This window comes from Leopardus geoffroyi, chromosome A1 (genome assembly GCF_018350155.1).
Source record: "Leopardus geoffroyi isolate Oge1 chromosome A1, O.geoffroyi_Oge1_pat1.0, whole genome shotgun sequence".
Lineage (NCBI taxonomy): Eukaryota > Metazoa > Chordata > Mammalia > Carnivora > Felidae > Leopardus > Leopardus geoffroyi.
Window position 1 is genome coordinate 26,888,863 of NC_059326.1, and position 15,978 is coordinate 26,904,840.

The 15,978-nt window shown below is 35.4% G+C and overlaps 1 protein-coding gene across 4 annotated transcripts in view; it reads left to right on the plus strand.

Moving 5' to 3' along the window:
• Window positions 1-15,978, plus strand: part of CCDC122 (coiled-coil domain containing 122) — a 54,718-nt gene that overhangs the window by 12,398 nt on the left and 26,342 nt on the right. For all 4 annotated transcript variants that reach the window (XR_006712285.1, XM_045477297.1, XM_045477315.1 and 1 more), the window contains exons 4-5: window positions 7,080-7,478; window positions 8,243-8,359. Coding sequence is in view for 3 of the 4 variants with exons in the window: in XM_045477297.1 (XP_045333253.1) it covers window positions 7,080-7,478; window positions 8,243-8,359 (516 nt within the window). In the remaining variant the exon portion in view is untranslated. The remainder of the gene's footprint in view (window positions 1-7,079; window positions 7,479-8,242; window positions 8,360-15,978) is intronic.

Here is a 15,978-nt window from a genome sequence, read left to right on the forward strand (position 1 = left end):
TAGAAAGAGAATTATAGATGCATAAAAAACACTTTTCATAACCCAACATCCATTCATGATAAAAACTCTCAGAAAATTAGGAGTAGAACTTCCTTAATCTAAAAAGGGTATATATATCCATTTATGAATCTTACAGCCGACTTCATACCTAATGGCAAAAGACTGTTTCTCCCTTAAGATCAGGAACAAGGCAAGGATGTATGCTCTTACCACTTCTTTTCTTTCTGTCATACTGCTGGTTCAAGCAAGTGCAATCATGAAAGGAAAATAAATAAAAGGCATCCATATCAGAAAGGAGGAAGTAAACCACTTTTATTCACAGGTAGCATGATTATCTTTAGAAAATCCTAAGGAATCTTTAAAAAAAAAACAGATTAGGACTAATAAGTGAGTTTATGAAGGTTGCAGGGTACAAGATTAGTATATAAATATCAATTGTATTTCTGTATATGAAAGAAACAACCAGAAATTAAAATTTAAATAGCAATATCATTTACAGTAGCATTATCATTTACTTATAGGTAAATGTGACAAAAGGTTTGTGTTATGGACTGAATGTTTGTGTCCCCCTCACCCAAATTCATATGTTGTAGCCCTAACCCCCAATGTGATTGTATCTGGAGATGGGGGGTTTAGGAGGTAATTAGGCCTAGATGAAGTCATCCTCATGACATGAGTAGTGCCATTATAAGAAGAAACACCAGAGAGCTTGCTCTCTCTCTTTTTCTGCTGTGAGGATACAGTGAGAGGGTGGCTGTCTGCAAGCCAAGAAGAGAGCTCTCACCAGAACCCAACCATGCTGACACACTTTCAGCCTTTAGAACCATGAGAAATAAATGTCTGTTATTTAAGCTACTGAGTCTATGGTATTTTGCTATGGCAGCCCAAGCTGACTAAGACAATTTGTCTTAAGACTGGTATGCTGAAAACACTGATGAGAGAAAATAAAGACCTAAATAAATAGAGAGATATACCATTTTCAAGAGTCAGAAGAGTCAGTATTGTTAACATGTAAGTTCTTTCAATTTTATCTATAATTTAAAAGCAATTCTAATCAAAATCCCAGCAGGCTTTTTTTTTTTTTTTTTTTTTTTTGGAGAAATTGCTGATTCTAAAACTCATATGAAAATGGAAAGGACCTAGAATAGCCAAAACAATTTTGAAAAAGAAAAACAATGTAGAAGTTTATATATTACCTGACTTAAAGATTTATTATAGAGCAATCAGGACAGTATGATAAGGAATAAAGATAGACCTACAGATCCATTGAACAGAACAGAGTATGCAGTAATAGCCCCACACATATCGATTGATTTCAAAGGTGCTATTATGGATTGAATGTTTGTGTTTCCTCTAGTGTGATGAAATTTTGAGGTAAGGCCTTTGGAAAGTAAGATTTGGGTGACTTTATGAGGGTGGTGCCACTATAATAGAGTTACTGTCCTTATAAGAAGAGGAGGAAAAGGGGCGCCTGGGTGGCTCAGTCGGTTAAGCGTCTGACCTCAGATCATGATCTCCCAGTTCATGAGTTTGAACCCGTGTCAGGCTCTATACTGACAGCTCAGAGTCTGGAGCCTGCTTCAGATTCTGTGTGTGTTTCTCTCTCTCTCTGTTCCTCCCCTACCAGAACTTTCTCTCTCTCTCAAAAATAAATAAGCCTTAAAAAAACGAGGTTAAAAAAAAAAGAAGAGGAAGAGAAACCAGAACTCTGTTTTCCACATGAGGACACAGGAAGAAGGCAACCATCGGCAAACTAGAAACAAGGTCATCACCAGGAACTGAATCTGCTGGCACCTTGATTTCTCAGAATTGTAGAAATAAATGCTTGTTATTTAAGCCACCTAATCTATGGTATTTTTTTATAACAGCCAAGCTGGCTAAGGCAGGTGCAAAGACCATCCTTTAGAGAAAGAATAATCTTTCAACAATGGTAGAGGACAGCCACATGCAAAAAAAGTGAACCTCAATTTTCACCTCATACCACATGGAAAAATTAACTCAAAATGGATTAGCAGCCTAAGTGTAAGAATTAAAGCTATAAAATGTCTAGAAAAAAACATAGGAGAAAAGTTTAGTGATACTGAGTTTGGTAAAGATGTCTTAAATAGGACACAAAAATTTAAAAATTGGACTTCATCGGAAATATTTTTTAATTTCTACTCAAGAGACACTTTTAAAAATGAATATATGGTAGGGCGCCTGGGTGGCGCAGTCGGTTAAGCGTCCGACTTCAACCAGGTCACGATCTCGTGGTCCGTGAGTTCGAGCCCCGCATCAGGCTCTGGGCTGATGGCTCAGAGCCTGGAGCCTGTTTCCGATTCTGTGTTTCCCTCTCTCTCTGCCCCTCCCCCGTTCATGCTCTGTCTCTCTCTGTCCCAAAAATAAATAAACGTTCAAAAAAAAAAAAAAAAAAAATGAATATATGGTATATTTGTTGGGGCCCTATGGACATTTGGATTGTCATAGACTGAGAAAATTATTTGAAAACACATATGACTATGTGTTTATATTTACAGTATATAAACAAATCCTACAACTCAGGAAGGCAAACAACCCAATTAAAACCTGGACAAAATATTTGAATAGTCATTTTATTAAAGAAGATATTACAAAAGACAAGCAAATGAAAAGATAATATCAATATCATTCATCATTAAGGAAATGCAAATTATAATCATCATGAGATACTACTCTATACCACTGGAATGACTAAATTTAAAAAGACTGACCATACCAAGTATTGTAAAGAAGATGCAAGATATGGAAGAATTGGAACTCTCAGATCCTATTATTCGGAATGTAAATACAACTACTTAGGAAACAGTTCACAGTTTCTTAAAAGGTTAAAATATATTTACTGTATAACTCAGCCATTCAGCTTCTAGATATTTGTGTACCCAAGAGAAATGAAAGTGTATACTGACTGGAAAACTGCATACAATGAAAATACCCATCAGAACAAAGTGTGGTATACCCATACAATGGAATGCTACTCATCAATAAAAAGGAAGAACTAATGATATATATAACAATACAGTGGTATCTAAAAGTAATTATGCTGAAAGAAGTAAGACTTAAAAAGTATATATTGTGATAATTTATTTATAAAAAATTCTTGAAAATGCAAACTTATCTTTAGTAAGAGACAGAAAATAAATGGTTGTCTGAGAATGGAGAGATGGGGAGGAAGGATGGATTGCAAAGCAGCAGGAGGAAGCTCGTTGGTAATGGATATGTTTATTATCTTAATTGTGGTGGTCTCAAGAGCATAAAAATAAATCAAAACTCATCAAATTGTAAAGTTTAAATATGTGCAGTTTATGTAAATTCTACCTCAATAAATCTATAAACAAAAGATTTTGTTTATAGAGGGGAAGAAGAAGGGACAGAAGAAGAAAGAGGAGAAGTAAAAGGAGGAGGAGGCATTGGGCATGAAGAAGGGGAGGAGAGGGAGGAGAACAAAAAATATAGTTCTAGTGAAAGGGTAGAAATGGATTGAAGGAGGAATTGACTAAAGCCAGGGAGAAACATTAATAACCTATTATATTAGTCCAGGAGAGAAAAGAAATGATTACCAAATCAGTGGAAATACCTTTCCCCATATTGATCAATAGTGTTAATAGCCTCATCTAGTTGGCAGTGCATGTGTCCCTGTGCATCATTCATTCAATCATTTAATATTTATTGAGCACCTTCTTTGTACTAGGTACAATTTTAAGAACTGAGAACATAATAGTAAAGAAAATAGACAAGGTTACTGCACCCAGGGGGCTTACTTTCTAGTCAGGGGAGGCAGGCAATAAAGAAATAAAACAAAAAAGGTAATTCCATTAATTGATGTGTTTCAAAGGAAATACAATAATGTATAGAGAGTAATGCAAGGAGAAGGATGGATGGTTAATCTATATTTTAATTCAGAGAAGACTATTTGAAGAGTAATAATAAAACTGAATTGTGGAAGACAAAGACCCCAATAGGTAATAACTAAAGGTAGACAAATCTAAGGTTGAGATCACAATTACTCTCCAATAGAAAGTCATTAGGCACATTTAATAAACAGAAAGGAAGGTGGAGGAGGGGAGAGTAGAATGTGAGAGGGATGGCACAGTAAATAGTGGCTAGAGGATATATAGCTTTGTAAGCTACATTAAGGAATTTGAATTTTATTATTAATGCAATAGGAAACCACTGGAAGGTTCTGAGCTGGGAAGTAACATGATATGATTTATGTTTTTGAAAGATTTTTCTGCCTGATATATGGAGCTCAGATGTGGGGGTGGGGGGAATGGAAATAGGGAGACCAGGCAGGAGTCCGGCCACAATAAAGAAATTGGTCAGAAGTGAACGTGGGATTTTATTTTGGAGGCCCAACCATCAAGTTTTGCTGAATTAGGCTGTGGGGAGTTAGGTAAAGGGAAGAATCAAGAATGAATTGTAGGTCTTGAGTATCTAGGTATAAGGTGGTGCAATTTATTGAAATCGGGAAGACTAGGGGAGGAACATATTGGGTGTGTCGATTATTTTCTGAACATGTATAGTTGAGATGTCTATTGGGTATCCAAACAAAAAAATCAAGTGGGTATTTGAAATATCAGAACTGGAGATAAAAATAGAGGTTCCTCAACATATTGTATTTTTCTCTTTCTTGTCTCTGCCAGGAAAACGATAACTTGGTCTGACTTTTTAATGCATTGCCCCTTCCCAAAATTAAAAATTTATTTAAAGAGAATGGCCATACTAGACCAAAAAAAAAAAAAAAAAAAAAAGGATGGATGATGGTCTGCAGAGTTGTTTTGGAGGGAGGATCTATAACATTTGATTAACAGATATAGATAATAAGGAGAAGGAAATAATTAGGGATGGCTCCCAAAGTAGTACCATTCGTTAATTAGTTTGGTAATCCAGGAGCATGGTAATTCACATATTTGGTCCCAATTCTTCATCCTTGTCTGTATTCATACCCTTCCCCATGTATCATTACCATGGGTGGGCATACTGTTACCCTTTGACTGTAAGTTGCATCATATGACTAGCTGGGATGTTAATAGATGTTATGAATAGAAGCTTGAAAAAGCTCTTCCATAATTCCATAAAAAGGATGCTTCCATTCTTTTGCATCTGCTATCATCATGGGAAGGATATGCCTGGTCTGGCCCACTAGAGGGTAAGATATATATGAAGCAAAGCCAAGACATCATGGCCAGCCCAGTCAGCCAAGCCAAACCATCTTACAGCCAGTCAATTCTCAGACATTTGAGCAAATCTAACCAATGTCAGCATCTAGCCAATTCCAGCTGTGAGCAATAAATATGTATTGTTGTATGTCACTGAGGTTTTGTGATCCTGACAACAGATAAGTAATGCAAGGAAGAACACGATTGGAAGGGGAGAAAGATTAGTCTGATTTGGGGACGTGGTGAATTTGAAATGGCCAGTGATACCTGGGTATAGGACTTAACAGCCAGTTATGTTCTGTGAATCATTGGCATATATGTAGCTCTAGATGTAACTATGGGTAAGATTACCCAAGGAATATACATAGAATGAGAGGAGGAGATGATGATGGTTGCACCCTGAGGAAGACCTATATTTGAAGGAATGACTGAGATTGAGAAGGAATGTTCAGGTATCTGAGGAGAACCAGAGAAGAATGGTGGTGTGAAAACAATGTTTTAAAAAGGAGGTGCTGCTGTTGGTGGGAATGCAAACTGGTGCAACCTCTCTGGAAAACTGTAAAGGTTCCTCAAAAAGTTAAAAATAGAACTACCCTATGAGCCAGCAATAACACTACTAGGAATTTACCCAAGGGATACAGGAGTGCTGATGCATAGGGGCACACGTATCCCAATGTTTATAGCAGCATTTTCAACAATAACAAAATTATGGAAAGAGCTTAAATGTCCATCAAGTGACAAATGGATAAAGAAGATGTGGCTTATATACACAATGGAATACTACTTGGCAATGAGAAAGAATGAAATCTTGCCATTTGCAGCAACATAGATGGAACTGGAGGGTATTAGGCTAAGTGAAATAAGTCAGTCAGAGAAAGACAGATACCATGTGTTTTCATTCATATGTGGATCTTGAGAAACTTAACAGAAGATCATGGGGGAAGGGAAGGGGAAAAAAAATTACAGAGAGGGAGGGAGGCAAACCATAAGAGACTCTTGGATAATGAGAACAAACTGAGGGTTGATGGGGGGTGGGGAAGAGGGGAAAGTGGGTGATGGGCATGGAGGAGGGCACTTGTTAGGATGAGTACTGGGTGTTGTACGGAAACCAATATGACAATAAATTATATTAAAAATAATAATTAAAAAAATAAAAAAGGAGGTGCTGGTGGTGCACCTGGGTGGCTCAGTCGGTTGAGCATTCGACTCCAACTCAGGTCATGATCTAGGAGTTCCTGAGTTCAAGCCCTACATCAGGCTCGCTGCTGTCAGCTTAGAGCCTGCTTTGGATCCTCTGTCCTCTCTCTCTGCTCCTCCCCCACTTATGCTCTCTTAAAAATAAATAAAACATTAAAAAAAAAGGAGGTGCTGGTGAGAAGTGCCAACTGCCCCAGAGAGGTAAGGCAGACATCTTTATACTTATTTATAAATGAATAAAGTGAGGTTTAGATTTAGATAGGGCAATTAAGTTTGCTATATATGATCATACCAACTAGTAAATGGAAGTAAGGGCCCTAGAATATAGATCTTTTGATTTTTAACCTAGGGCTTTATAATTTTAATCATATTATCTTTCTTCAGTACATACTTTTGATTCCATAAATATATTATTTAAATGATTGTAAAGTACGTTTTAATATGAAATGTTAACACAAATGATAAATTTTAATATTTTGATTTAGATGAACATTAAAAAGTAAGAAATATATAATTCTGGGCTCACTTCAAGATTATAAGATAATTTGTTACTTATTGAATGGTTCTTTTTGTATAACAGTTTTTCAATATCTGATAAATATGTATTTTTATGTTGTGATTTCACAACATGAATTATGGATCAAAACAATAGTATCCTCTTTTTTGAGTATCATAAATTAATAACAATAATATTGAAATATTTTACAGGATGAACTCCATGAGCTTGAAAAACAAATAGCATCTGTCTCTGCAGAAACTAAAGAAACAGAAAGGCAAATTTATCAGCAAGATGCTGCCATCGAGAATACCAAACTACAGTGTGGGAACCTGGAAACTCAAATCAAATCCTTACATACAGAAAATGTAAAACTTAAATTTGACATAGAAGGAGCTCAAGAAGACTTTGAGGAACACATGATAAGATATAATGAATATTATGCAAAAATAAAAGAGCATAAAGATAGTTTGTGGGAGGCTGGAAGCAAAAGGGCATTCATGACTACACTCCATGAAAAACGAGATCTTGTTAGAAAACTAAAAACAATGAAAGAGGAACTTATGCAAAATCTCAAAAATCCAGAAGGAAACCACATAAAACAAGCACAGGTTTGAAATATCACTTACCAAAGGTTTTTCTATTACTCCTTTTTTCAAGCACACTTATTAAGTGATAAATTTATCATTAACTTAATAAAACACCCATAGCTGCTTTAACTAGATTTAGAAACTATTTTCACAACTTCTAAAAACTTAAATACATGAGTTATATAACAACTATGCCAAATGAACAAATGCATAAAGGAATTGTTCTCAAATCCCCTGTGGATTAATAAAAAAATTCAAACAGAATTGCAGTGAACAATTAATCCATTTTTTTGCAGAAACTGGTGACTCACAAAAACGTTGAAGCCCTAGCTTAAGCTAATGGATCCAACCAATTCAAATCAATTTAGTATGTGTAATGCTGTTATACAAACAGCATCAATTAATAATTGCACCTTAAGCATTTTCTATTTTTTAGAGTATTGTTTGAAGATGGGGAGATATAAATTTAAAATATCTATCATTTCTTGCTAGAGAATTTAAAAGTATCCTTTATACTGTTGCTGGGCAATTGCCACTATGACTACCACTTTTTTTTTTATGTCTTATCTACATTTAGTTTTAATTTTATGTCTTTAAATCAAAGATTTATTTCTTTAAATAACAGTTCTTTATTCTTTGTACCTATAGAAGTAATGTTCTAATCCTGTTTACCAAAATTAAATACGATGTCTAGTTTTTTTAAATTATAGAAACATTGAAAATGTTGGACTTCTATTGATCATTCATTGTTTGACTTGTATATTTTAAATTTTATAAATATGCAGGAAGACATTATAAAGCTGAAGGCTAAAATTATAGCTGTAAAAGAATCTATCATTGAAAAAACTTTCTTTCTTGAGGAAGAAGAAAAGACACATGAAAAATTAAGAAAAGAAATAGAGGTAAGTCTTAATTATCTGGATTTCAATGTTTTATGGTATCATTTCTTAATATATACTATATTTATAATTTCCATAGTTTATTTTCAATTCCTAAAACAGCTAGAGAACAAAAAAGAACTATAAAAAGCAATAAAGTTCAAATCATTACCAGAAATAACTCTCTCATTCAGATACTTAAATATGTGAAATGTATTCAAAAAAGCAAACACTCATTCCTATTAAAATATGGCCTGGGCGGGTGCCTGTGTGGCTCAGTTGGTGAAGCATCCCACTCTTGACTTTGGCTCAGGTCATGATCTCACATCTGGGTTTCACTGAAGGCACAGAGCCTGGGTTCTCTCCCCCTCTCTCTGCCCCTCCCCCACTTGTGTGTGTGCATGCGCATGCTGTAAATCAATCAATCAATCAATCAATACTTAAAAAAAATTTAAAATGTGGCTGGGAATTATTCCAGGTCTCATTCCATCAACAACTTGGTACTCAATTAATAGCTAGAAAGTAGAGGCTATCGAGTTACTAGATAGACATCAGAAACTCCTTAAAATAGAGTAAAAGGCAATGGAAGTCATTAGTATACTAATCCTTTCTGACTTCACACTTTCAATTATTAAGAATCAAATAAAAAAACTGATATGCAAAATTGAAAATGAAATTAAATTGGTGGTACCACTAGTAGACTTCTATGACCATTATTGTTTAAATAAATGGAGAACAAAAATAGAAAAGAATATGTTGTTGAGGAAATAAAAAATTATTTATTATTTGAAATTATTATGTGAAATTATTATTTGAAATAATATGTGAAATATTATGTGAAATAAATAATTTTCACCCTTAAGACATTAATTTGAAAACTAAAAAGATATGTTTGCTTATGGCTAACACAATAAAAAAGCATCTGAGGAATTTGAAGATAAAAATCCTCACCTTTACAAAACATTTTTCTAAGAAATACCATTACTTTATCATATATTTAGTAGTAACCTAAATAAATGATTACTTTTTTACCTTCTGGATCAAGATTTATTATAAAACTAGAAACAGTGAGACATTATCAGCGGCATCAAAATAGAAGTACAATGATTAATGAAATAGAAAAAAGACTCCGGATATAATCCATCATAAATGGTACAAACAAAATAAGTTAGCCATATGGGAAAATAAAGCAAATTTGGAAATAAAATTATATTTCTATCTTATAACACATACAACTACTTCCAGGAAGATTCAAGACAATATATGAGACAAACTTAACCATTGTGTCAGAGAACTATTTCTTTTAAAAGACACACACACACACACACACACACACACACACAACTGCATGATTAAATATTGCTTTTGACAATATCATAAATTTCTGGATTATTAAAATGTACCATTACAATAAAGAAGATAAGACTCATAGAGAGAAGGTATTTGTAATTTATACAAGTGACTAAGAGATAAAAGATGTCAAACAAGCCAGTAGAACACTGGGTAAAATATGAAAAGTCTTATTTTTTGAAACATGAATATCCAAAAACACTGGTAAAATTGACAAACCTAATTAATAATAATGGATTGATAATTAAAACCACAATGGGGTCCCATATTTAGTCCCTTAGATTATCAATATTACAGTTGGGAAGATATGCAGCACCTGAATTTTATTATTTTTAAATATAATTTATTCTCAAATTGGCTTACATACAACACCCAATGCTCATCCCAACAAGTGCCTTCCTCGATGCCCATCACCCATTTTCCCCTCTCCCCCACCCTCCCATCCACCCTCACTTTGTTCTCTGTATTTAAGAGTCTCTTATGGTTTGTCTCCCTCCTTCTCTGCTTGTAACTAATTTTCCCCCTCCCTTCCTTCATGGATGTCTCTTAAGTTTCTCAAGATCCACAGATGAGTGAAAACATGATATCTGTCCTTCTCTGACTGACTTATTTCACTCAGCATAATACCTTCTAGTTCCATCCACATTGCTGCAAATGGTGAGAATTCATTCTTTCTCATTGCCAAGTAGTATTCTATTGTGTGTGTGTGTGTGTGTGTGTACATTTTAATATAATTTATCATCAAATTGATTTCCATACAACACCCAGTGCTCATCCCAGCATGTACCCTCCTCCATGCCCATCACCTACTTTCCCCTCTCCCCCACCCCCCATCAACCCTCAGTTTGTTCTCAGTCTTTAAGAGTCTCTTATGGTTTGCCTCACTCCCTCTCTGTAACTTTTTCTCTTTCCCCTTCCCTTCCCCCATGATCTTCTGTTAATTTCTCAAGATCCACATATGAGTGGAAACATATGATATCTGTCTTTCTCTGACTGACTTATTTCACTTAGCATAATACCCTCCAGTTCCATCTATGTTGCTGCAAACGGCCAGATTTCATTCTTTCTCATTGCCAAGTAGTATTCCATTGTATATATAAACCATCTTCTTTATCCATTTGCCACTTGATGGACATTTAGGCTCTTTCCATGATTTTGTTATTGTTGAAAATGCTGCTATAAACATTGGGGTACATATGCCCCTATGCATCAGCACTCCTGTGTCCCTTGGATAAATTCCTAATAGTGCTATTGCTGGGTGGTAGGGTAGGTCTATTTTTAACTTTTTGAGGAACCTCCACACTGTTTTCCAGAGTGGCTGCACCAGTTTGCATTTCCACCAACAGTGCAAGAGGGTTCCCATGTCTCCACATCCTTGCCAACATCTGTTGTTTCCTGATTTGTTAATTTTAGCCACTCTGGCAGGTGTGAGGTGGTATCTCAGTGTGGCTTTGATTTGCATTTCCCTGATAATGCGTGACATTAAGCATCTTTTCATGTGCTTGTTGGCCATCTGGGTGTCTTCTTTGGAAAAGTGTCTATTCATGTCTTCTGCCCATTTCTTCACTGGATTATTTGCTTTTTGAGTGTGGAGTTTGATAAGTTCTTTATAGATTTTGCATACTAGCCCTTTATCTGGTATGTCATCTGCAAACATCTTTTCCCATTCCGTTGGTTGCCTTTTCGTCTTGTTGATTGTTTCCTTTGCTGTGCAGAAGCGTTTATCTTGATGAGGTCCCAATAGTTCATTTTTGCTTTTATTTCCCTTGCCTTCAGAGATGTGTCGATTAAGAAGTTGCTGTGGCTGAGGTCAAAGAGATTGTTGCCTGTTTTCTCCTCGAGGGTTTTGATGGTTTCCTGCCTCACATTTAGGTCTTTCATCCAGTTTGAGTCTATTTTTGTGTATGGTGTAAGAAAGTTGTCCAGTTTCATTCTTCTGCATGTTGCTGTCCAGTTCTGTCAGCACTATTTGCTAAAGAGACTGTCTTTTTTCCATTGGATCCTCTTCCCTGCTTTGTCAAAGATTAGTCGGCCATACATATGTGGGTCCAATTCTGTGTTCTATATTCTATTCCATTGGTCTATGTGTCTGTTTTTGTGCCAATACCATATACTGTCTTGATGATTACAGCTTTGTAGTAGAGGCTGAAGTCTGGGATTGTGATGCCTCCCGCTTTGGTTTTCTTTTTCAACATTACTTTGGCTATTTGGGGTCTTTTGTGGTTCCATACAAATTTTAAGGTGTTTATTCTAGCTCTGTGCACTCTGAATGGGTAGATTGCTTTGGGTAGTACTGACATTTTAACAATGTTCATTCTTCCAATCCAAGAGCATGGAATGTTTTCCCATTTCTTTGTGTCTTCTTCGGTCCTTCATAAGCTTTCTATAGTTTTCAGCATACAGACCTTTTACATCTTTGGTTAGGTTTATTCCTATGTATTTTATGGTTCTTGGTGAAATTGTAAATGAGATCAGTTTCTTTATTTCTTTCTGTTGTTTCATTATTGGTGTATACAAATGCAACTGATTTCTGTACATTGATTTTGTATCCTGCGACTTTGCTGAATTCATGTATCACTTCTAGGAGTCTTTTGGTGGAGTCTTTTGGGTTTTCCATGTAGAGTATCATGTCGTTTGCGAAAAGTGAAGGTTTGACTTCTTCTTTACCAGTTTTCATGCTTTTTATTTCATTTTGTTGTGTGATTGCTGATGCTAGGACTTCCAACACTATGTTAAACGACAGTGGTTAGAGTGGACATCCCTGTCGTGTTCCTGATCTCAGGGGAAAAGCTTTCAGTCTTTCCCATTGAGGATAATACTAGCTGTGGGCTTTTCATATATGACTTTTATGATGTTTAAGTATGTTCCTTCTATCCCAACTTTCTTGAGGGTTTTTATTAAGAAACGATGTTGTATTTTATCAAAGGCTTTTTCTGCATCTGTTGATAGGATCATGTTTCTTATCTTTTCTTCTGTTAATGTGATGGATCACACTGATTGACTTGTGAATATTGAACCAGCCCTGAAGCCCAGGAATGAATCCCACTTGATCATGGTGAATAATTCTTTTTATATGCTGTTGAATTCGATTTGCTAGTATCTTGTTGAGAATTTTTGCATCCATGTTCATCGGGGATATTGGCTCGTAGTTCTCCTTTTTTGTGGGGTCTCTGTGTGGTTTAGGAATCAAAGTAATGCTGGCTTCATAGAATGAGTCTGGAAGTTTTCCTTCCATTTCTCCTTTTTGGGACAGCTTGAGAATGGTAGGTATTAACTCCACTTTAACTGTCTGGTAGAATTCCCCAGGCAAGCCATCAGGTCCAGGACTCTTATTTGTTGGGAGATTTTTGATAACTGATTCAATTTCTTCACTAGTTATGGGTTTGTTAAAATTTTCTATTTCTTCTGGTTTGAGTTTTGGTAGTGTGTGGGTGTTAGGAATTTGTCCATTTCTTCCAGGTTGTCCAGTTTTTGGCATGTAATTTTTCCTACTATTCTTTTATAATTGCTTGTATTTCTGAGGGATTGGTTGTGATAAATCCATCTTAATTCATGATTTTATCTATTTGGATCCTCTCCCTCTCTCTTTTTGAGAAGCCTGGCTAGAGGTTTGTCAGTTTTGTTTATTTTTGCAAAATGTCAACTCTTGGTTTCATTGATCTATTCTACTGTTGTTGTTTTTTTTTAATTCTATATTGTTTAGTTATGTTCTGATCTTTATTATTTCTCTTCTTATGCTGGTTTGGGGTTTCTTTGTTATTCTGCTTCTGGTTCCTTTAGGTGTGCTGTTAGATTTTGTATTTGAAATTTTTCTTGTTTCTTGAGATAGGCCTGGATTACAATGTATTTTTCTCCTAGGACTGCCTTGCTGCATCTTAAAGAGTTTGGATTATTGTGTTTTCATTTTCATTTGTTTCTATATATTTCTTGATTTCTTCTTTAATTGACTGGTTGACCCATTCCTTAATACGATGTTCTTTTACCTCTATGCATTTGGAGGTTTTCCAAAGTTTTTCCTGTGGTTGTTTTCAAGTTTCATAGCATTATGATCTGAAAGTGTGCATGATATGATCTCAGTTCTTCTGTATTTATTGTGGGCTGTTTTGTAACCCAGTATGTGATCTATCTTGGAGAATGTTCCATGTGAACTTGAGAAAAATGTATATTCTGCTGCTTTAGGATGAAAAGTTCTAAATATATCTGTCAAGTCCATCTGGTCCAGTTATGATTCAGGGCCCTTGTTTCTTTATCTATTTTCTGTCTAGATGATCTGTCCATTGTTGTAAGTGGAGTATTAAAGTCCCTTGCAATTACTACATTCTTACCAATAAGATTGTTTATGTTTGTGATTGTTTTATATATTTGGGTGCTCCCAAATTCAGTGAATAGACACTCATAATTGTTAGCTTTTCCTGATGGATAGACCCTGTAATTATTATGTAATGCCTTTCTTCATCTCTTGTTACAGTCTTTAGTTTAAAGTCTAGTTTGTCTGATGTAAGTATGGCTACTCCATCTTTCTTTTGACTTCCAGTAGCATGATAGATGGTTCTTCGTCCCCTCACTTTCAATCTGAAGGTGTCCTCAGGTCTAAAATGGGTCTCTTGTAGACAGCAAAAAGATGGGTCTTGTTTTTTTATCCATTCTGATACCCTATGTCTTTTTATTGGAGCATTTAGTCCATTACATTCAGTGTTATTACTGAAAGATATGGGTTTAGAGTCATTGTGTTGTCTGTAAGTTTTATGCTTGTAGTGATGTGTCTGGTCCTTTGTGGTTCTTGCAATCTTTCACTCACAGCGTCTCCCTTAGGATCTCTTGTAGGGCTGATTTAGTGGTGATGAATTCCTTTAGTTTTTGTTTGTTTGGGAAAACCGTTATCTCTCCTTCTATTCTGAATGACAGACTTGCTGGATACAGGATTCTTGGCTGAATCTTTTTCCTGTTCATCACATTGAAAATTTCCTGCCACTCCTTTCTGGCCTGCCAACTTTCAGTAGATAGGTCTGCTACTAACCTTAAGTGTCTACCCTTGTATGTTAAGGCCCGTTTATCCCTAGCTGCTTTCAGGATTCTCTCTTTATCTTTGTATTTTGCCAGTTTCACTATGATATGTTGTGCAGAAGATCAATTCAAGTTACATCTGAAGGGAGTTCTCTGTGGAGTACCTACATTTCAATATACTGTTGGTATGAGTGTAAATTGGTAAAAAGTATTTTGGAAAGGATTTTGAAATTACCTAGTAATTTTTAACTCTAATATTCTTTCTTGAGGTAAATTGTTGTAAGAGTAGGTACACAAATGAAAAGGTTTAGTTTGACTAATTTTGACTAAGATATATATTTACACCTGTTATTACCATCACCTAGATCAGGATAGAACACTTACCCATCATGCTTACGAAGTTCTTCTGTGCTCCTTCCCCCAGGCTACCACTATTCCGGTTTTTAAAAACAACTTCATTGAGATATAACTCGCATACCATATAATTAATCCATTGAGAGTGCATAATTCAATGGTTTTTAGTATATTTATCAATAATTTCTAACCATTGCCACATTTAATTTTAGAAATTTTCATCACCTCAAAAAGAAACATCATACCCTGTAGCTGTGACCTCTTCTTTTGTCTATTTTGTTTACCTAAATTTTTGCTCTACCATATTCTTCTTTCCTACCTGATGCTCTACAATTCCTTCTTTTATCATTTCCTGTCTCTTTAGAAAAATAAATTCATTCTTTTAGAATAGGTCTGCTGGTGACAAAGTGTTTTAGTTTTTTTTCATCTGAGAGTGTCTTGGTTTCCCCTTCACTCCTGACGGATATTTTTGATGCATATAGAATTCTGGGTTGAATATGTTTTCACTCTTATGTGGGTCCTGAGAAACTTAACAGAAGACCAGGGGGGAGTGGAAGAGGGGGAAAAGTTACAGAGAGGGAAGGAGGCAAACCATAAGAGACTCTTAAATACTGAGAACAAACTGAGAGTTGATGGGGGGGTGGGGGAGAGGAGAAAGTGGGTGATGGGCATTGAGGAGGGCATCTGTTGGGATGAGTACTGGGTGTTGTATGGAAACAAATATGACAATAGATTATATTTAATATAAAAAAATAAAATAAAATAAAATAAAATAAAATAAAATAAAATAAAATAAAATAATTCTGGATTGAAAGTTCTTTCCTCATTTGAAAAATGCTGTGCCACTTCTTTCTGACCTCCATGATTTCTGATGAAAAATCCTGTCATCCAAATTGTTTTTCTCCCTATAGATGAGGTGTTCTTTTTTTAAATTG